We start from the raw sequence: 15,839 nt of genomic DNA, 5'->3' as shown, positions 1-15,839 counted from the left end.
AACTTTAAAGCTGCAATACAAGGGAAATTAAAGAGAATGGCTGTAGGCATTCAAAGGTATAGGGAGCACAAAACACGTTTGAGAAACTCATATCCTGTTCTTGGTTTGTACGGTTTATATGTAACATTCCATAGGGGATACATGAATAGGCTTTTAGATCTATTACGCAACATTGACTGCAGTCCTTACTCTAAAGTTTGAATGTCTGGTCAGAATATTCCATTAAACCAATTCAATCAAGCTTTTCTATTTAAGAAAAAAAATGTATGTAACAACAGTTGATTAACGGCAGAACAGAACAGAAAATACAGACTGCTTCACTGAATGGTGATAGCCCTAATATGAAAAGGCCCCCATTTCTGAGTGGCAGAAATCCAGGTGAGGACTAGATGGCAGCAAAGAATTAGCATGTCTGTACCTATTTGCTGCCATCTAATGGGCATCTGGATTTTTATAGCCCAGCTCTGGAGACTGAAATTGTTTAATAATCATAATATGGATATCCTTCCTATTTTTAAGAATCATCCGTTGGTTGTAATGGATTCCCTTCTTAATCTAAAAATATTTTATTTATGGAGTAAAAGAGCAGAGTACTGAATGGTATAATATGGTTTAAACCTGCTGACATGTGACCAGATTGTGCTGGTTCCTCAAATAGTGATATTTGGGTGGAAGATATTAAAAAAAAAGGCTGAATTTGTATTCAATCAGTAAATTTCCTTTTTGTCTGGCTTTGATAGACTTAAGAATGGATACCCTAGTCCAGTGTTTCTCAACCTTGGCAACTTGAAGATGTCCGGAGTTCAACTCCCAGAATTCCCCAGCTAGCGAATGCTGCCTGGGGAATTCTGGGAATTGAAGTCCAGACATCTTCAAGTTGCCAAGGTTGAGAAACACTGGACTAGTCATTTATTTTAAAGTCACAATTACAATTTATAAGGGTCGAGACCTGGTAGCTTTTTCTGCAGACCTCTGAGATATTGATAAATTGGGTTTTGTTTTTGAGATCTTTTTGCCTAAGAAACAACACTTTATCTAACATTCTGAGTCACTTTATTGCACTTTGTTATAAACGTCTCAGCAACTTCAATTAAAGAAACAAGCTGTTATCATTCATCCTGAACCAGGCAAAAGACAGGGAAAAGGAAACTGCCCTCATTCAAATAGCAAAGAGTAATTTTCTCACTGTACAGCATGTCAAGAATCCAGATAGAAGTCTATGCATTTGCTGAAGTATCCACTTACTTTACATCAGAATATTGTTTCTACAGATACATGTTTGAATGTTTAAAATCTTTTGTTAATTTGCAACACTGCATGTCAAACACATATAATACTATAAATTTGCAGTTTCTCCCATTTTCTTCCATTTAAATATTATCTGTTAGAATGACAGATCTACAAGTTCCTTACTAGATTGTGCAGACTGACATTTAACAAGAGTTATTTTTAGGGTTAATCTGAATTGTTCTCCTTTAAAGGGAAGGAGAATTGTTCTCCTTCTGGGGAGAAAATACAACATCATGCTAAGACAAAGGTAGAGAATCAACACTATGGCAACCAGATATGTAGCACATAACATTTGGGGGAAAAACCCAACCTCTTATAAGTTGTGTTTAAAAAAAATTATAAGTGAGAGAAAAACTCTTTTATTTCATGTTCTGAAAGTTCTAAATACATGTTTGAGAATAACATATCCATCTGCATTTTTTATCATCTTCCCTACATTGTATGGCATTTAATCCAACATTTATATGACCCCTCTCTCCTACCTACACATAAAACAGTGAAGATTATGGCACAGTTACTGCAAACATTTGAGGAAATTCTTCAGCCACATGTTTACGTAGGAGAGGAAACAGTCATTTCTTATTTAAGCAAACTAACTTTAGAAAAAAATGTTTGAGTACCAATAATACATTAGCACATTCCTATGTAGCATCTGTGTCCTGTGATTGGAACAGATGTTATTCCTGATGTCTGTGCACATGAATGTATATATCTTAAAAAATATGTAGGGTTTTAAAAATATTTTAAAATCTTCTGGCCAATCAAATGATTTAGGTTTTTTCATTACTAGACGTTAACAGGAAGAACAATTCTGAAATGCCAATGTTGACATTGAACACTAAGTAAAATAAGGGAATGTTGACTTTCTCTGAAGTGTTTTGAAAATCATGCCACAGTATGAACAAAGAAAAGGGGCAACATTCATAAAGAAGCCTCTGAGATATCTGCTGTTTTTAACAGATTTGGGAAAAAACAACAACCCACTTCCAGTACCATCTATTTACTCTGTCTGCTTCTGTGCTCAGTGTTTGAATAGTTCCTTTCCCTACTGGTACAGCCAATAGCACCTTTGTTCTTAATAAGAGATTCAGTACCCTTGAACTTAGCATCTACCAAAATATATATATGTATATATATATATATATTTATATAATCTTCCACCCGAGAGGAAGAAAAAAGCAGTATCTTATGAAGGCACACCCATGCTGAACAGACAAGAAAATCAAAATCAAAGCATAACTGCACAGGGCAGTCATATTACAAAGCTCATTCTTGAAATCTGAGTGTCATGCTAGAAGAAAATCTAGATATGTATTCTAGTTTGAAGAGATGAAAGCCAATGTTATTTAGCTTTTTTCTGTAAAAAAAAAAGATTCTGTGTCAATATAGATAGAATCTTATTTAAAGAGGGAAATGAATGCTTGTATTGCAGCCTTAAAGATCACATTTTTTAAACTGCAATTATTTGGGTTCTTTTTTTTAATGTAAACTATTGTCCGCAACTTGGCAGACCATGACTGAATGCTTTTGAAACGTTGTAGATTACAAACATGAACTCACAATTAATATCCTCTAAAAATAATTTCACATCTTTCAAAAAAGAAAAAAGAGAGAGAAAGGTAAAGAAAAAGGACAATGTGTACTTCTTCACAAGGTAATGCAGCTAATAAAAAAGAGAGTAGAATTAAAGTATTTACATAATGAGCAATTCTACAGAAGGCGATCATTCCCAAATAAGCACTGCTGATTATATCCCACGACGTGTTTTTTTTTTTTAACCAACTCTACCAGATTGGATCCAGTCATCAGCACTTTCAAATAATCCTTAAAAGCTTTTCATGGTTCTTTACATTTATTGTAGAACGATGTTCTTCAGGTACATTATGCTGGTGTAAGAGGACAGTGTCAAGACAAGGTACCAGCAGGACAAGAGAACTTCTGCACCCCCAGTGATTCCAAGGTGGGTTGTACTTGGAACTGGAAAAAGAAAAGAATACAGAGTAGTTACATATCAATGTTGTTTCGCTATCCCTTATTCATTATTGCATTTATTTACTATGTTATTTTTTTAAAATCTGCAAGTTAGGATGAGTGCATAAACAGATTTCAGAAAGAGCAACCACGTGCTACCCAAGCTGAAGAGAGGAAATGAATGGGAAAAATGTACACTTCTGGAAAGCTAAAATTATCCATGTAAGAGCTATTCTTAGCAAGGTTTATTATAACTCTATGTGCATTTAATTAAGCTTCCTCTTTTTTTTTTGGCTTCGAATTCTTGAAAGGAAATATAAATAAGCCTGATAATAATTACTGAGACAAGTCTGGATCATCTTTTGTGGGTAATACATATTACTGCTCTAATGCAGGAAATCTGGGATCCTAATTCGTTATTTGAATAAAAATGTCTCCATGTAAAAAACTCATTCACTGCATCACTTTTCCTTCAACATATATCACTGTTTGATATTTTTCTTCAACAATATCACTGTTTATTTTCTACTTATGAAGTAACTCAGCACAAGTAAATAATTAAACATGGTTAAAGCAAAAAACGGAGATGTTGGGTTTCTCAGTTCAGCAAGGGGCACATCCTCCCAATTTGGAGAAAGCTCGGCCCCAAATTAATGGACGTTAATTATTTTGTCCTTCAATACAGAGATGGGTTGCTGCTGGTTCAGCCCAGTTCAGCTGAACCAATAGTGGCAGTGGCTGGAGGTTCCGCCCACCTGCCTGGATGCTTCTGCACATGTGCAGAAATGTTGCGCACGGACATGCGCGTACACACAAGCAAACAGGTAATAAACCAGTTAGCAACCCACCACTGCTTCAGTAACTTTAAATGAACTTCCTCTGATTATCTCAATAAATGAGAGATATTCTTTCAACTACCCTGAACTCAAAGAACCATAAAGGTCTTTAAAGCTCAAACCAACACTTTGTATTTCTTCAGAAAAAACCTGCACCCACGGTAATGCTCTTAACGCAAAGGAAGGAAAAGCTGTTCTCGGCATTTTGACTACTAGGAAATATTCAGAGATGTTCACCAGGTTTTTTCCCCCCTGTGGTATGCTCTAGCAGAATGAAGTTGACAAAGATTTTGGAATCATCTTATTTATAGAACTTTGACTTCTCCATCTGAATTATAACCAATTGACTTGTGAAATGAGAACACAAACTTTATTCCTTATTACAATTCAGCAATATTAAGTTTTCTGCTTGTATTGGAGGTATGTAGTTCTCTTTATTGTAGTATACAGAGGGTTCAAATACAATTTTTAACATAGTAATGCCATAGTATTCCAACTTATTTAGGAAAATGCAGAGTTCAAGGTACCTGAAGAAATAATCTGTCAAATATTTATAGAAATAGGAACATCATCCCAGATGAAAAATAATTGAAACTTCTTTAGTGACAATCTGGGATTACTCTGTTTCCTTTGCTTAGTCATTCTTCTCCATTAGAGTTAAACTCAGAAATCAATAATTATTTAGTAATGCCTTTTCAGGATATGTATAAAATATAGCTTTGATTGCATGGATATCTGTCCTCCAGGAATAACATTCCTATCTTCTTGCAAGGATTGCTACTTGAGTTCCTGGTAATAATTTGCAATGAGCATTTCTTTGCCAAAATTTATATAAGCTTGGCCTTGTGACATGTTGTTATTAGAAAAAAGGTGAACAATTGTTCAGACTTAAGTTGAATTTGAATTTGAATTTGAATTTATTAAAATTTATAGGCCGCCCTTTTCCCTGAGGGGACTCAGGGCGGCTTACAATCACAAGGGAGGGAAGTGCAACATCAAAAACAAAACAAAATGTGAACAAAGAAAAAAATAGTAAAACACAACTTTCGTTCAACAATCAAACACTCGGGCGGGTGAATTAGGAACCTATCCCCAGGCCTGCTGGGAGAGCCAGATCTTGAGGGCTGCGCGGAAGGTCTGGACGGTGGTGAGGGTATGGATCTCAGCGGGGAGATCGTTCCACAGGGTCGGAGCTGCAACAGAAAAGGCTCTCCTCCGTGTGGTCGCCAGTCGGCATTGACTGGCAGATGGAATTCGGAGGAGGCCCAGTCTGTGCGATCGAATTGGTCGAAGGGAGGTAATCGGCAGGAGGCGGTCTCTCAAGTACCCAGATCCACTACCATGGAGTGCTTTAAAGGTGGTCATCAGTACCCTGAAGCGCACCCGGAGACCAACAGGTAGCCAGTGCAGCTCGCGGAGGACAGGTGTAACGTGGGCGAACCGCGGTGCGCCCACTATCACTCGCGCGGCTGCATTCTGGACTAACTGTAGTCGCCGGATGCACTTCAAGGGCAACCCCATGTAGAGCCCATTGCAGTATTCCAGCCTAGAGATCACAAGGGCTCGAGTGACTGTTGTGAGAGCCTCCCGGTCTAGGTAGGGCCGCAACTGGCGGACCAGGCGAACCTGGGCAAATGCCCCCCTGGTCACAGCTGACAGCTGGTGGTCAAAAGTCAGCTGTGGGTCCAGGAGGACTCCTAAGTTGCGGACCCTATCTGAGGGGTGTAAAATTTGACCCCCCAGCCTAAGTGTTGGTACATTAGCCAAATTATTGGGAGGGAAGCACAACAGCCACTCGGTCTTGTCCGGGTTGAGTACCAGTTTGTTAGCGCTCATCCAGTTCCTAACGGCCTCTAGACCCTGGTTCATCACGTCCACCGCTTCATTGAGTTGGCACGGGGCGGACAGATACAGTTGCGTATCGTCCGCATATTGGTGGTATTTTATCCCGTGCCTCCGAATGATCTCGCCCAGCGGTTTCATGTAAATGTTAAATAGTAGGGGGGATAAGACCGAACCCTGTGGCACCCCACATGTTAGGGGCCTCAGGGACGATCTCTGCCCCCCGACCAACACCGACTGCGACCTGTCCGAGAGGTAGGAGGAGAACCACTGTAAAACAGTGCCTCCCACTCCCACCTCCCGCAGTCGTCGCAGAAGGATACCATGGTCGATGGTATCGAAAGCCGCTGAGAGGTCAAGGAGAACCAGGATGGATGCATAGCCTCCATCTCTGGCCCTCCAGAGATCATCGGTCAATGCGACCAAAGCGGTTTCTGTGCTGTAACCAGGTCTGAAGCCGGACTGGAAGGGGTCAAGATAACTAGCTTCCTCCAAGGCCCGTTGAAGCTGGAAGGCCACCACCTTCTCAACAACCTTCCCGATAAAGGGGAGGTTGGAGACAGGACGAAAGTTGTTTAAAATGGCTGGATCCAAGGATGGTTTCTTCAGGAGGGGTCTCACCACCGCCGTTTTAAGTACGGCGGGGAAGTGCCCCTCCCGAAGGGAGGCGGTCACGACTGCCTGGATCCAGCCATGTGTCACCTCCCTGCTGTTGGCAACCAGCCAGGAGGGACACGGGTCCAGAATACAGGTGGAGGCACTTACAGCTCGAATGGCCTTGTCCACATCCCCAGAGGCAACATCCTGGAACTCAACCCAGAGATGATTTGCCAAGTGTCTCGGCTGGATCTACTGCGGTGGAGTCCAAGTCCGACCAAAACCGAGCTATTTTGTCCGCCAAGAATTGAGCATAGTCCTCAGCCCTACCCTGCAAGGGGTCTCCCGCATCCCTCCTGTTAAGGAGGGAGCGGGTTATCCTAAACAGGGCGGCTGGGCGTGACTCGGCGGACGCAACCAAGGCAGAAATGTATGATCTTTTGGCAGTTCTTAATGCTCGGACGTAGTCCTTGGTGCAGGTGGTTAGAAGTGCTCGGTTCGCCTCGGACTTATCGGACCTCCACTGGTGCTCTAGGCATCTCCTCCGGCGTTTCTTCTCCCGGAGCTCCTCGGTAAATCAAGGGGGCCTCCGGGATCCACTGACCCGGAGGGGCCGTAGTGGCACAATCCGATCAAGAGACTCCGACGCCGCCGAGTGCCAGGCGGCAACCAGAGTCTCCGCCGAACTGTGGGCGAGAGTATCAGGAATGACCCCAAGCTCCGTCTGGAACCTCAATGGGTCCATAAGTCGCCTGGGGCGGAACCACCTGGTCGGTTCCTCCTCCCTACGGTGGGGGTTTGGCCTCCGGAAGTCAAGCCTCAGTAGGCAGTGGTCTGACCACGACAGGGGTATGATCTCATTGCCCCTCAGACCAAGATCACACATCCACTGCTCCGAGAGGAATACGAGGTCGAGCATGTGACCCGCTGCATGGGTTGGGCCCCGAATTACCTGGGTCAAGCCCATGGCTGTCATGGAAGCCATGAACTCCTGCGCCCCATCAGAGCGTTCACCGAGCAATGGCAAATTGAAGTCCCCCAGAACTATAAGCCTGGGGAACTCAACTGCCAGCTCGGCTACTGACTCGAGGAGCGAGGGGAGGGATGCTGCAACGCAGTTGGGAGGCAGGTACGTTAGCAGCAAACCCACTTGACCCTTGAGGTCCAACTTTATCAGCAGGGACTCACACCCGACAAGCTCCGGAGCAGGGACCCTACGAGGTAACAGAGACTCCCGGATTACAATAGCCACACCGCCACCCCTTCCCTGGGCTCTCGGCTGATGAAGCACCTGAAATCCCTCTGGGCACATCTCTACAAGGGGGACTCCTCCTTCTGTGCCCAGCCAGGTTTCAGTAATACATGCCAGGTCTGCCCTCTCGTCAACAATTAAGTCCCGGACGAGGGGAGCCTTGTGGATAACAGACCTGGCATTTAGCAACAGCAGCCTGAGACCAGGGTCCTGGCTACTCGCGCCATCTGGTCTTGGAGTGGGACTCAAAGGGCCGGAAGGAGGGATCTCTGTAATGTAGCGAACCCTCCTTCCCCGGTAATGGCTAGCCCTAAGGTCCCCGCCGTATCTGCCTCTCCCTGTCACGACCGCAATGCTCCGACCCACTCCCGTGGCCGTAGTCCCCCCAACCACCCCGGTACCCCCCGCCTTCCCTAGCAGGTCCTCCGAGCCAAGCATACTCAGACACTCACACAACCAGTCCCCACGTAATTATTAAAATACACAAATGCAACAGTAATAACAATAAAAGTGGGTCACTCATACACTTACATACAATCCCATATACTCAACATGCTAAAGATAGAAGGAAAAGGGAGGAAAAAAAAGAGAAGGAAATAAGAAGAATAAAAGTAGCGCAAAATTGTTAAAGTGCGATTTAAAGTTTAAATTGTTAAAGTTGGTACTGAGGCTGTAGCTGATCAGAATAACAGAAAGGCCTGTTACTAAAAACTGTTGCTCATTAAAAAACTTATGAAAAATCAACCCTTATTTAACTCTCTGAAAGTAATCTGAAAAGGAACAAAACATTTTGAGAACATGATCCTTCATTAGGCTCAAGTTAATTTGTATTAAAATGGGTTTATTGTTAAAAGATGTGAACAGTGGTTCATAACAGTGTTGGGGGAGAGGTTCTTAATGAATGTAAGGTAGAATCTCTATTAAATTTTCTGTGACAGGTTATAATAGGACTAAGGTGACCAGATTTTAACATTGGTAAAGAGGGACACCATTGACCGGGGGTGGGTGGGTGGTGTCCTTGATTAATTTTTTTTAAAAAATCGGGACTTTTTAAAAATGCTGCAGGATGTGGGACAAGTTTTTCAAAAGCGGGACTGTCCCACCAAAAGCGGGACGTCTGGTCACCTTAATTTACATGCCCCTCAAAGGCAAAACTCAGGGGGATGAATTCTACAGGGGGAGGAGTAAAGGGGGGGGATTCGAGGGGCAGCCCAAAGCACTGTCTGTCTAAATTTGCATCAGGCAGGCAGTAACATTTTCATAGACCATGATCAGACGAGCAGCTGATCCTATGGAGAGACTCCTCCTGCATTCAGTCCCAGGCCTACAAGTGGAAGTACCCCTTCCTTCCTCCTTTCACCTTCCTTCCTTCCCTCCCTCCCTCTTTCTTCCTTCAAGTCTTCCTCCCTTTCCATTCTTTCTCCTTCCTTCCTTCTTCTTGCCTATATACCTTCTGTCTTTCTGCTCTTTAGATCTCTTTTCCCCTTCCCCTCCTTCCATTCTTTCACCTTCCCTCCTTCCTCCCTTTCCTCTTTATTTTTCTGTTCTTTCCCTTCTCTTCCTTTCTTCTTCCATTATTTTCTTCCTCCCTCCCTCCCTTCTTTTTCCTTCCTCCTTCCATCCTTCCTTCTTCCTTCCTTCATTCCTCTTGCCTATCTAACTTTACCTTATCTGTCTTCTGCTCTTTTCCTCTCTTCCTTCCTTTCTCCTTCCATCCTCTTTTCTCCCTCCCTCCTTTTTTCTTCCTTCCTTCCTTCATCCTTCCTCTTGCCTATCAACTTCATCCTCTTTGTCTTTCTGCTCTTTCCCTCTTGTCCCCTTCTCTTCCTACCTCCTTCCTTCTTTTCTCCCTCCCTTCCTCTTTTTCTTCCTTCCTTTATTCTTCCATCTTCCTCCTTCCCCTTCCTTCTATTCTTTCTCCTTCCTTCTATCTTTTCTCCTTCCATCTTCTTCTCCCCTTCCCTTCTTCTTTTCCTTCCCCCTCCCTCCCTCCTTCCTCTCCTTCCCACTCTTTCCCTGGGAGGGGACAAAACTCAAGGGCTAATGGGGTCAGGGGTGGGGGAGCAGCAGAGACCAAATAAAGTCAGAAGATCTTATTAAAACTTTCCTATTTGTTGGGTCGCATTGCTGCAAACATATAAACCAAATCAGGGGAACATTTTGCAACCGATGGTGCTACAAGGAAAATGGGGGAGGGAGGTGGCCCTGCTGTTTCCCCAGTTTTGCAAGGAATGAGAAATGGTGCTTTAATACGAAGCAAAGGACGACTGCAATCGGAACCGCAGACAGGGAAAGAAAGAAAGATCCTTGTAGCACAAAACCCACCTTTGCATGGTTGTGAGAACACAGGTAAAACAAAACAAAAAAGCAAGCATCCCTCCGCCCTCTGAAAGGGACTCAGCATGATTCTGATTTGAATACGAGCACATGGAGCTGGGCGGGGAGATAAGCATCTTCATTTGCATTCTATGCGACCATGATGCTTTGTGAATAACAATCCCCGGGGCTCCCTGTGACTTTTTGTAGATTTTTCCTTTCGTGCTTAAAAAAAAATGCTGCGGGACGCGGGACAAATTGTTCAAAAGTGGGACTGTCCCGCCAAAAGCGGGACATCTGGTCACCTTAAATAGGACACAATAAAGAAATATATTTATTTTAATATGCCATGTACCATGATTTCTTGTTACATTATGTCTGAGAAATAGAGTCTTTGTGTGTGAGACAGAACTACCTCAATTTTGTAATCTTGTCAGTCCTCACATGTAGAGAATATGATAGGGACATTTTATTCCTTGGACAATAGCAATAGTACTTAGACTTATATACCGCTTCACAGGGTGAAACAACCCTCTCTAAGCAGTTTACAGAAGTCAGTATATTGCCCCCAACAATTTGGGTCCTTATTTTACCCACCTCAGAAGGATGGAAGGCTGAGTCAATATTGACAATAACTTAAACTGAACCAATGGCTGAACCTTTGCCACATTTCTCAGAATCAGATCATGGTCTTCAAGAAATGATGAAGCATGAAAGCCAGCTGGGTAACTTTGGGTCAGGCATTCCCTTACCCGGTTGTTGTAGGAAAATAAGAGATGGGACTAGAAAATAAAGGCATAGACTTCCCCATCTAGTTCAGTTTGCCGAATTGATCTTTTGCATGTGGAATAACAAAAAAAATGCTTTCTAGCCAACAGCAGTGAATAATCACTGACACCTGAATAAAACATGTTATTGAAATATGTCTTTGCTAAGCAATCTGGAATCCAAGCAAAACGGCAGCTTGTGTCCCTCAGTTAATTAAATATATTAGCCTATCACATAGACACATTCAATTTAGCCAGACTCTCTTCTTTCTCTGAAGTCTGAATGAATTTTATATCTTTCCATCCATGCAGGTGATATGTTTTGGATTTATCTGTAAGAAATGTAACTGCTAGATCCACATATCTATAAATGTTACCTACATTTCTTCAAATTTACTGAAAATCCCATGATTTAGGGTTAGTGCATTGAGCTGTTAGGAACAGTAGACTATGATAGGTTCCCTGTTCCAACAGAGACTGTGTTTCAGCAATTTTGTTTTCTTGTACTCAAATTGTTCTTGCATTTCAGTTTATTCTCTGATCCCAACTTTTTAGTCACTTCTTTGCCTTCTGAATTGTTATTTGATCTCAACTATTGCCTTTTCTCATAACTCAGCCTTCCCTGGGTTGTTTTTGATCTGTAATTGTTAAAGTTTAATACATCAGGATGGGGGAGACTGTCACAATTTCTGATTCCCTGCTTAGATCTAAAGCTGACAGCGAAGCTTATTCAAGAGATTTCTAAGATCACTCCAGCAATCTGGGGAGTGATAAGACAAGGGGGGGGGGAGTTTCAAACTAAGGGCTTGTCTAAAATATGTAAACCAACATAACCCAAATCACATTGAGAATCCTGTAATTTAAGATCTAATATATGGAGAAATAATAGCAGCTTAAAATATACTACTTTGATGGGAATGAAGATGACCTTGTAAAATATATTTCTTTGTTACCCTGTTTCCCTGAAAATAAGACCTCCATGGATAATAAGCCCAATCGGACTTTTGAGCACGTGCACTAAAATAAGTCCTCCCCAAAATATATGCAACACAGCAGTCGCCATGAGGTGACCACGCTTGCTGCCTCCTGCACCTCAAAAATAATAAGACCTCCCCCAAAATAAGGCCAAGTGCTTATTTCAGGGGCGAAAAGAAAATAAGACCCTGTATTATTTTTAAGGAAACATTATACTAGTTTTATCTTTGTAACAGTTGCATGACATCAGGAAACTTTAAAAAAAATAGTATTATACATTTCATTTTTTTTGTTAAATGCAGAAGTATAAAGATCATGTAGGATGGAGGAAGAAACAAGCACAATATTGGTTTTATTCCGTAGGGATTCTTTAAAACTTACAGTTTGGGCCCAAAATTAGTTGTGGAAGTTATTCAACTGAAATAAGAACAAAGGCAACATACACTTAGGTCTCCTGAGAGAAAGAGAAATGTGCAGGAACCTTTAAATGGCAATTGTTCCATTCACATGGAGGCGAGGCAAACAAGCTATAGACAATTAAGGGAGATATACCAGCAGAAACACCTCATAAGGAACTCATAAAGAACAATACATTAAGCATGGTTCCTCTTCTTGTATGGGATCAATAACAGGGCAGGAAACTGCCCACTATGACCATAGACAGAGCTGCAAAATGTCTGTGTGTATGTCTTGTTTCATACAAAGCAGATGGCTACTTTAAAGCTTGAAATTTATACATTTCTGTGCATTTTCTTTTATGCTTCAAAGTCAGAGACACACATTAATTAATTCCAGTAAACTCTAGAAGCAAAAATGCAGGATTAAAATGTTGTCTTTATCCATATTGTGTAAGGGAGGATTTGGTGGGTTATTGTAGGTGCTATGGGTTTATAAAATAAGGCTACAATTAAAGTTATTGAGCCTCCTGGCTCAATAAGATTATATTGAAGTTTCATACAGTCCTTGGTAATCAACTTCCAGACTGAATAACAAATGTTTGATACCAAATATCCACAACACCCTTCAAGAGTAAAATAAAGATGCAAATCAAAGTCTGACCTCAATTTTTCAAGAAGCCCCAGATATAAAATACTGGCAAAGAAGGTGAATTAAGCAAGGTTGAAGTTGTTGAGGCAAATTAAATAAAATCAAAGTTGTCAAAATAAATTAAGCAGTGGGAATTCATTGAAGCAAATTATTAAAAGAGAACATTTTTAAATTGGCCCAAGTCAATTTCATCTCATTCTCTGCCAATGATTACAACCTTTAGATTTTTATCCATAGATCTGAATAACTTCTCACATTTCAGATAAAATCTGTGACCTTCCTAAAAGAGGACACCTGCGATTTCGGACGAACCGATTAGACCCGGCAGAATACCACCTCTGAATAATATGCTAAGGTATTTTGAAGACTTCACTGCAGTAGTTAGTAGTCAGCAGTTAGTAAGCAATACCAATAGCATTTAGACTTATATACCACTTCATAATGCTTTACAGACCTCTCTAAATGGTTTACAGAGTCAGTCTATTGCTCCCAACAATCTGAGTCCTCATTTTACCCATCTCAGAAGGATGGAAGACTGAGTCAACCTTGAGCCTTGTGAGATTTGAACTGCCAAATTGCAGTCAGCCGGCAGTCAGCAGAAGTAGCCGAGTGTACTGCACTGTAACCATTGCACCACCAGGGCTAGTTTGAGTCTGCTTCACAAACTAATGCAGTCTCCCCATTTGAAGAGTGAGGTGTGGCATCTGCATTGTTTTGACTATTTGGTTTGATTGGACAAGGGACTAGAAAAAGCAGCTAAGAGAGAACACGCTCATGTTTATTGTAAACAATGTTCGAATTCTCCTGGAAAACCAAGTTGATTTTGGCTAGTACATAAGCACTAGCTTGCTGGCATTGCATATGGATAACAAGCAAGCAAGAAGTGGCTTAGCAGAGCAGGAACAGAGGTTCAGTTACTGACTTGGATTTTGGACTGGTGGATGCATATGGAATTTTAAAAATGTAAGAAATCATTGATGGAATACACTGCTAGAAAAAGCACTTAGACTTATACACTGCTTCATAGTGCTTTACAGCACTCTCTGAGCAATCTACAATGTCAGAATATTGCCCCCAACAATCTGAATCCTCATTTTACTGACCTCACATGGAAGGCAGAGTCAACTTTAGCTCCATCAGAATCAAACTCTTGCATTCTAACCATTGTGCTACACCTCTATCTACAGTTCCACTAATTCTAAAATTCTTCTGACTTCTACTATTTGCTTTTGTTCTTTTTCTGGCTTTCAAAAACTTCCAAAAAATGGAGGGTTTAAAAAAATTGCTTAGAAAACTTATAGGGAAGCATACTTTTTTTCAACATATTACATTCCAATTGTTCAAAATTTGTACTTTTTTTTTAGATAGCATTAGATATTTGTGGATGAAATCAAAGTCTCAGGACTCCAACCCTATTTGTTGGACATTTGGCTATTTTGTGGTATTAATTATCATTTGTAACTTAGTAGGTGGGCTGCTATGAAATTTTGGTTTTCTGAACAAGGATGATCAAGCCAAATGTGGTTTTAATGATGCCAGAATGTTGTTATTAAGCCTGTCTGTATCTATAACATCTGAGCATTTTAAGTAAGATGCCATTATCAACAGTAGTTAGGAAGACAATTACTGTACTTATTTGTTTATTTATATTTATTTATTTATCAAATTTATATGTCATCTTGTGGTATGAGGTGACATTTTAACTAGATCAATAGTTACAGACAAAGATAACTGTACAAATAGAATGATTTTTTCACCATTCTCCACCACAATGGAGATTGCTCCACTATATTATCCTTGCCAATATAATGGAAGACGAAATCACAGGAAGTGGCTTTGCAAACTTGATAATCCATTCCAAACCCCAACAATTCACTGATATAGAATGTACTAATTATAGTGGACAGTTTAGAACTATAATGTTTTAGTCCATTAATGAGTGAGCAACTGTTCACTATCTACTATCAATAGTTGATTTCCTTATCCTCTTGATTGTGTGGAGAATCATTGGGGTTAACTACCCATTTCTACTGGCCAACTTTCTTATATAGATCTCCATATTTCTAATAATAACTTCAGCTGGGGCTAAATCCTTTATTTCTCTAACATTTGTCATCATAGATTATAGGAAGAAGAGAGTATTTTCGTTCCTGTGTGCTTCCAGAAAAGATTTCCCTTCCTATTCTTCTTGCATATCAAAGGGGAACACAACCAGGCAGTTCAAAATGACAATTGCCACTGATGCACACACTTTGAGTAGGAAATAGTAATTGAATTTTTCATAGCTGAGGAGATTTCGCCGGTTGACATTCACCCCTGCATGAGGAAAGTATACAAACTTCCATGTTGTGAATGTTGGATGCATTCTTTGAACACTGAGTTTAAAGCTAGACCTTATGGCAGCCAGCAGGAATAACTATTAACAAAGAGAATGCACAGATCACAATTGAACTGGTCTGCAAAGGCTGATGACCCGCATGATACAATTTGAAAAGAAATCTCTGTATTAGAAGTTTAGTGACTAACTAGCCACTAAAACCAGAAAGAAAGCTGTGATGCTAACAAAAAACATGGCACTCTCTCAGATCATAAGAATAACGACATCATTCTGGAAAGTCTCTATCCATAGTGAGGAAGACTTAAAAGGAAGCAACATTTTTTTGGTAAAAATAAAAGATTAAAAAGCAGCTATCTTACGTGTGACTTTATTATTATGATGTTTTGGAATATTCAGGAAGTATCACTAAAGAATAAATCTCATCAAACTCTATGGGATTTTTTTTCCTTATTAAGATTTGTTGAGGCTTTCACATACTTTTATGTGGTAAGGAATTGCTTGTTCATTTACCAATTTACCAATTAATACTAAACTAAAGCAAAAAAAATAGCAGTCAAAAGATATAATAAAATCATTCAGACCTCCAATTCTCTCTCTTTTTCATTAAA

General features: G+C 40.8%; 1 protein-coding gene across 2 annotated transcripts in view; it reads right to left on the bottom strand.

Annotated features, from left to right (window-relative positions):
* Positions 1–1,030: 1,030 nt before the first annotated feature.
* Positions 1,031–15,839, bottom strand: part of NEGR1 (neuronal growth regulator 1) — a 531,321-nt gene continuing 516,512 nt past the window's right edge. For both annotated transcript variants that reach the window (XM_087719471.1, XM_087719472.1), the window contains one exon: positions 1,031–3,267. In XM_087719471.1, the coding sequence (XP_087575597.1) occupies positions 3,143–3,267 (125 nt within the window). In that variant the 3' untranslated portion in view covers positions 1,031–3,142. The remainder of the gene's footprint in view (positions 3,268–15,839) is intronic.

This window comes from Thamnophis sirtalis, unplaced genomic scaffold (genome assembly GCF_051295495.1).
Source record: "Thamnophis sirtalis isolate CommonGarterSnake01/CBP01778 unplaced genomic scaffold, rThaSir2_p1.2 scaffold_7, whole genome shotgun sequence".
Classification (NCBI taxonomy): Eukaryota; Metazoa; Chordata; class Lepidosauria; order Squamata; family Natricidae; genus Thamnophis; species Thamnophis sirtalis.
Note: the sequence above shows the minus strand (reverse complement) of the source record. Positions and strands in the feature narration are given on the sequence as shown.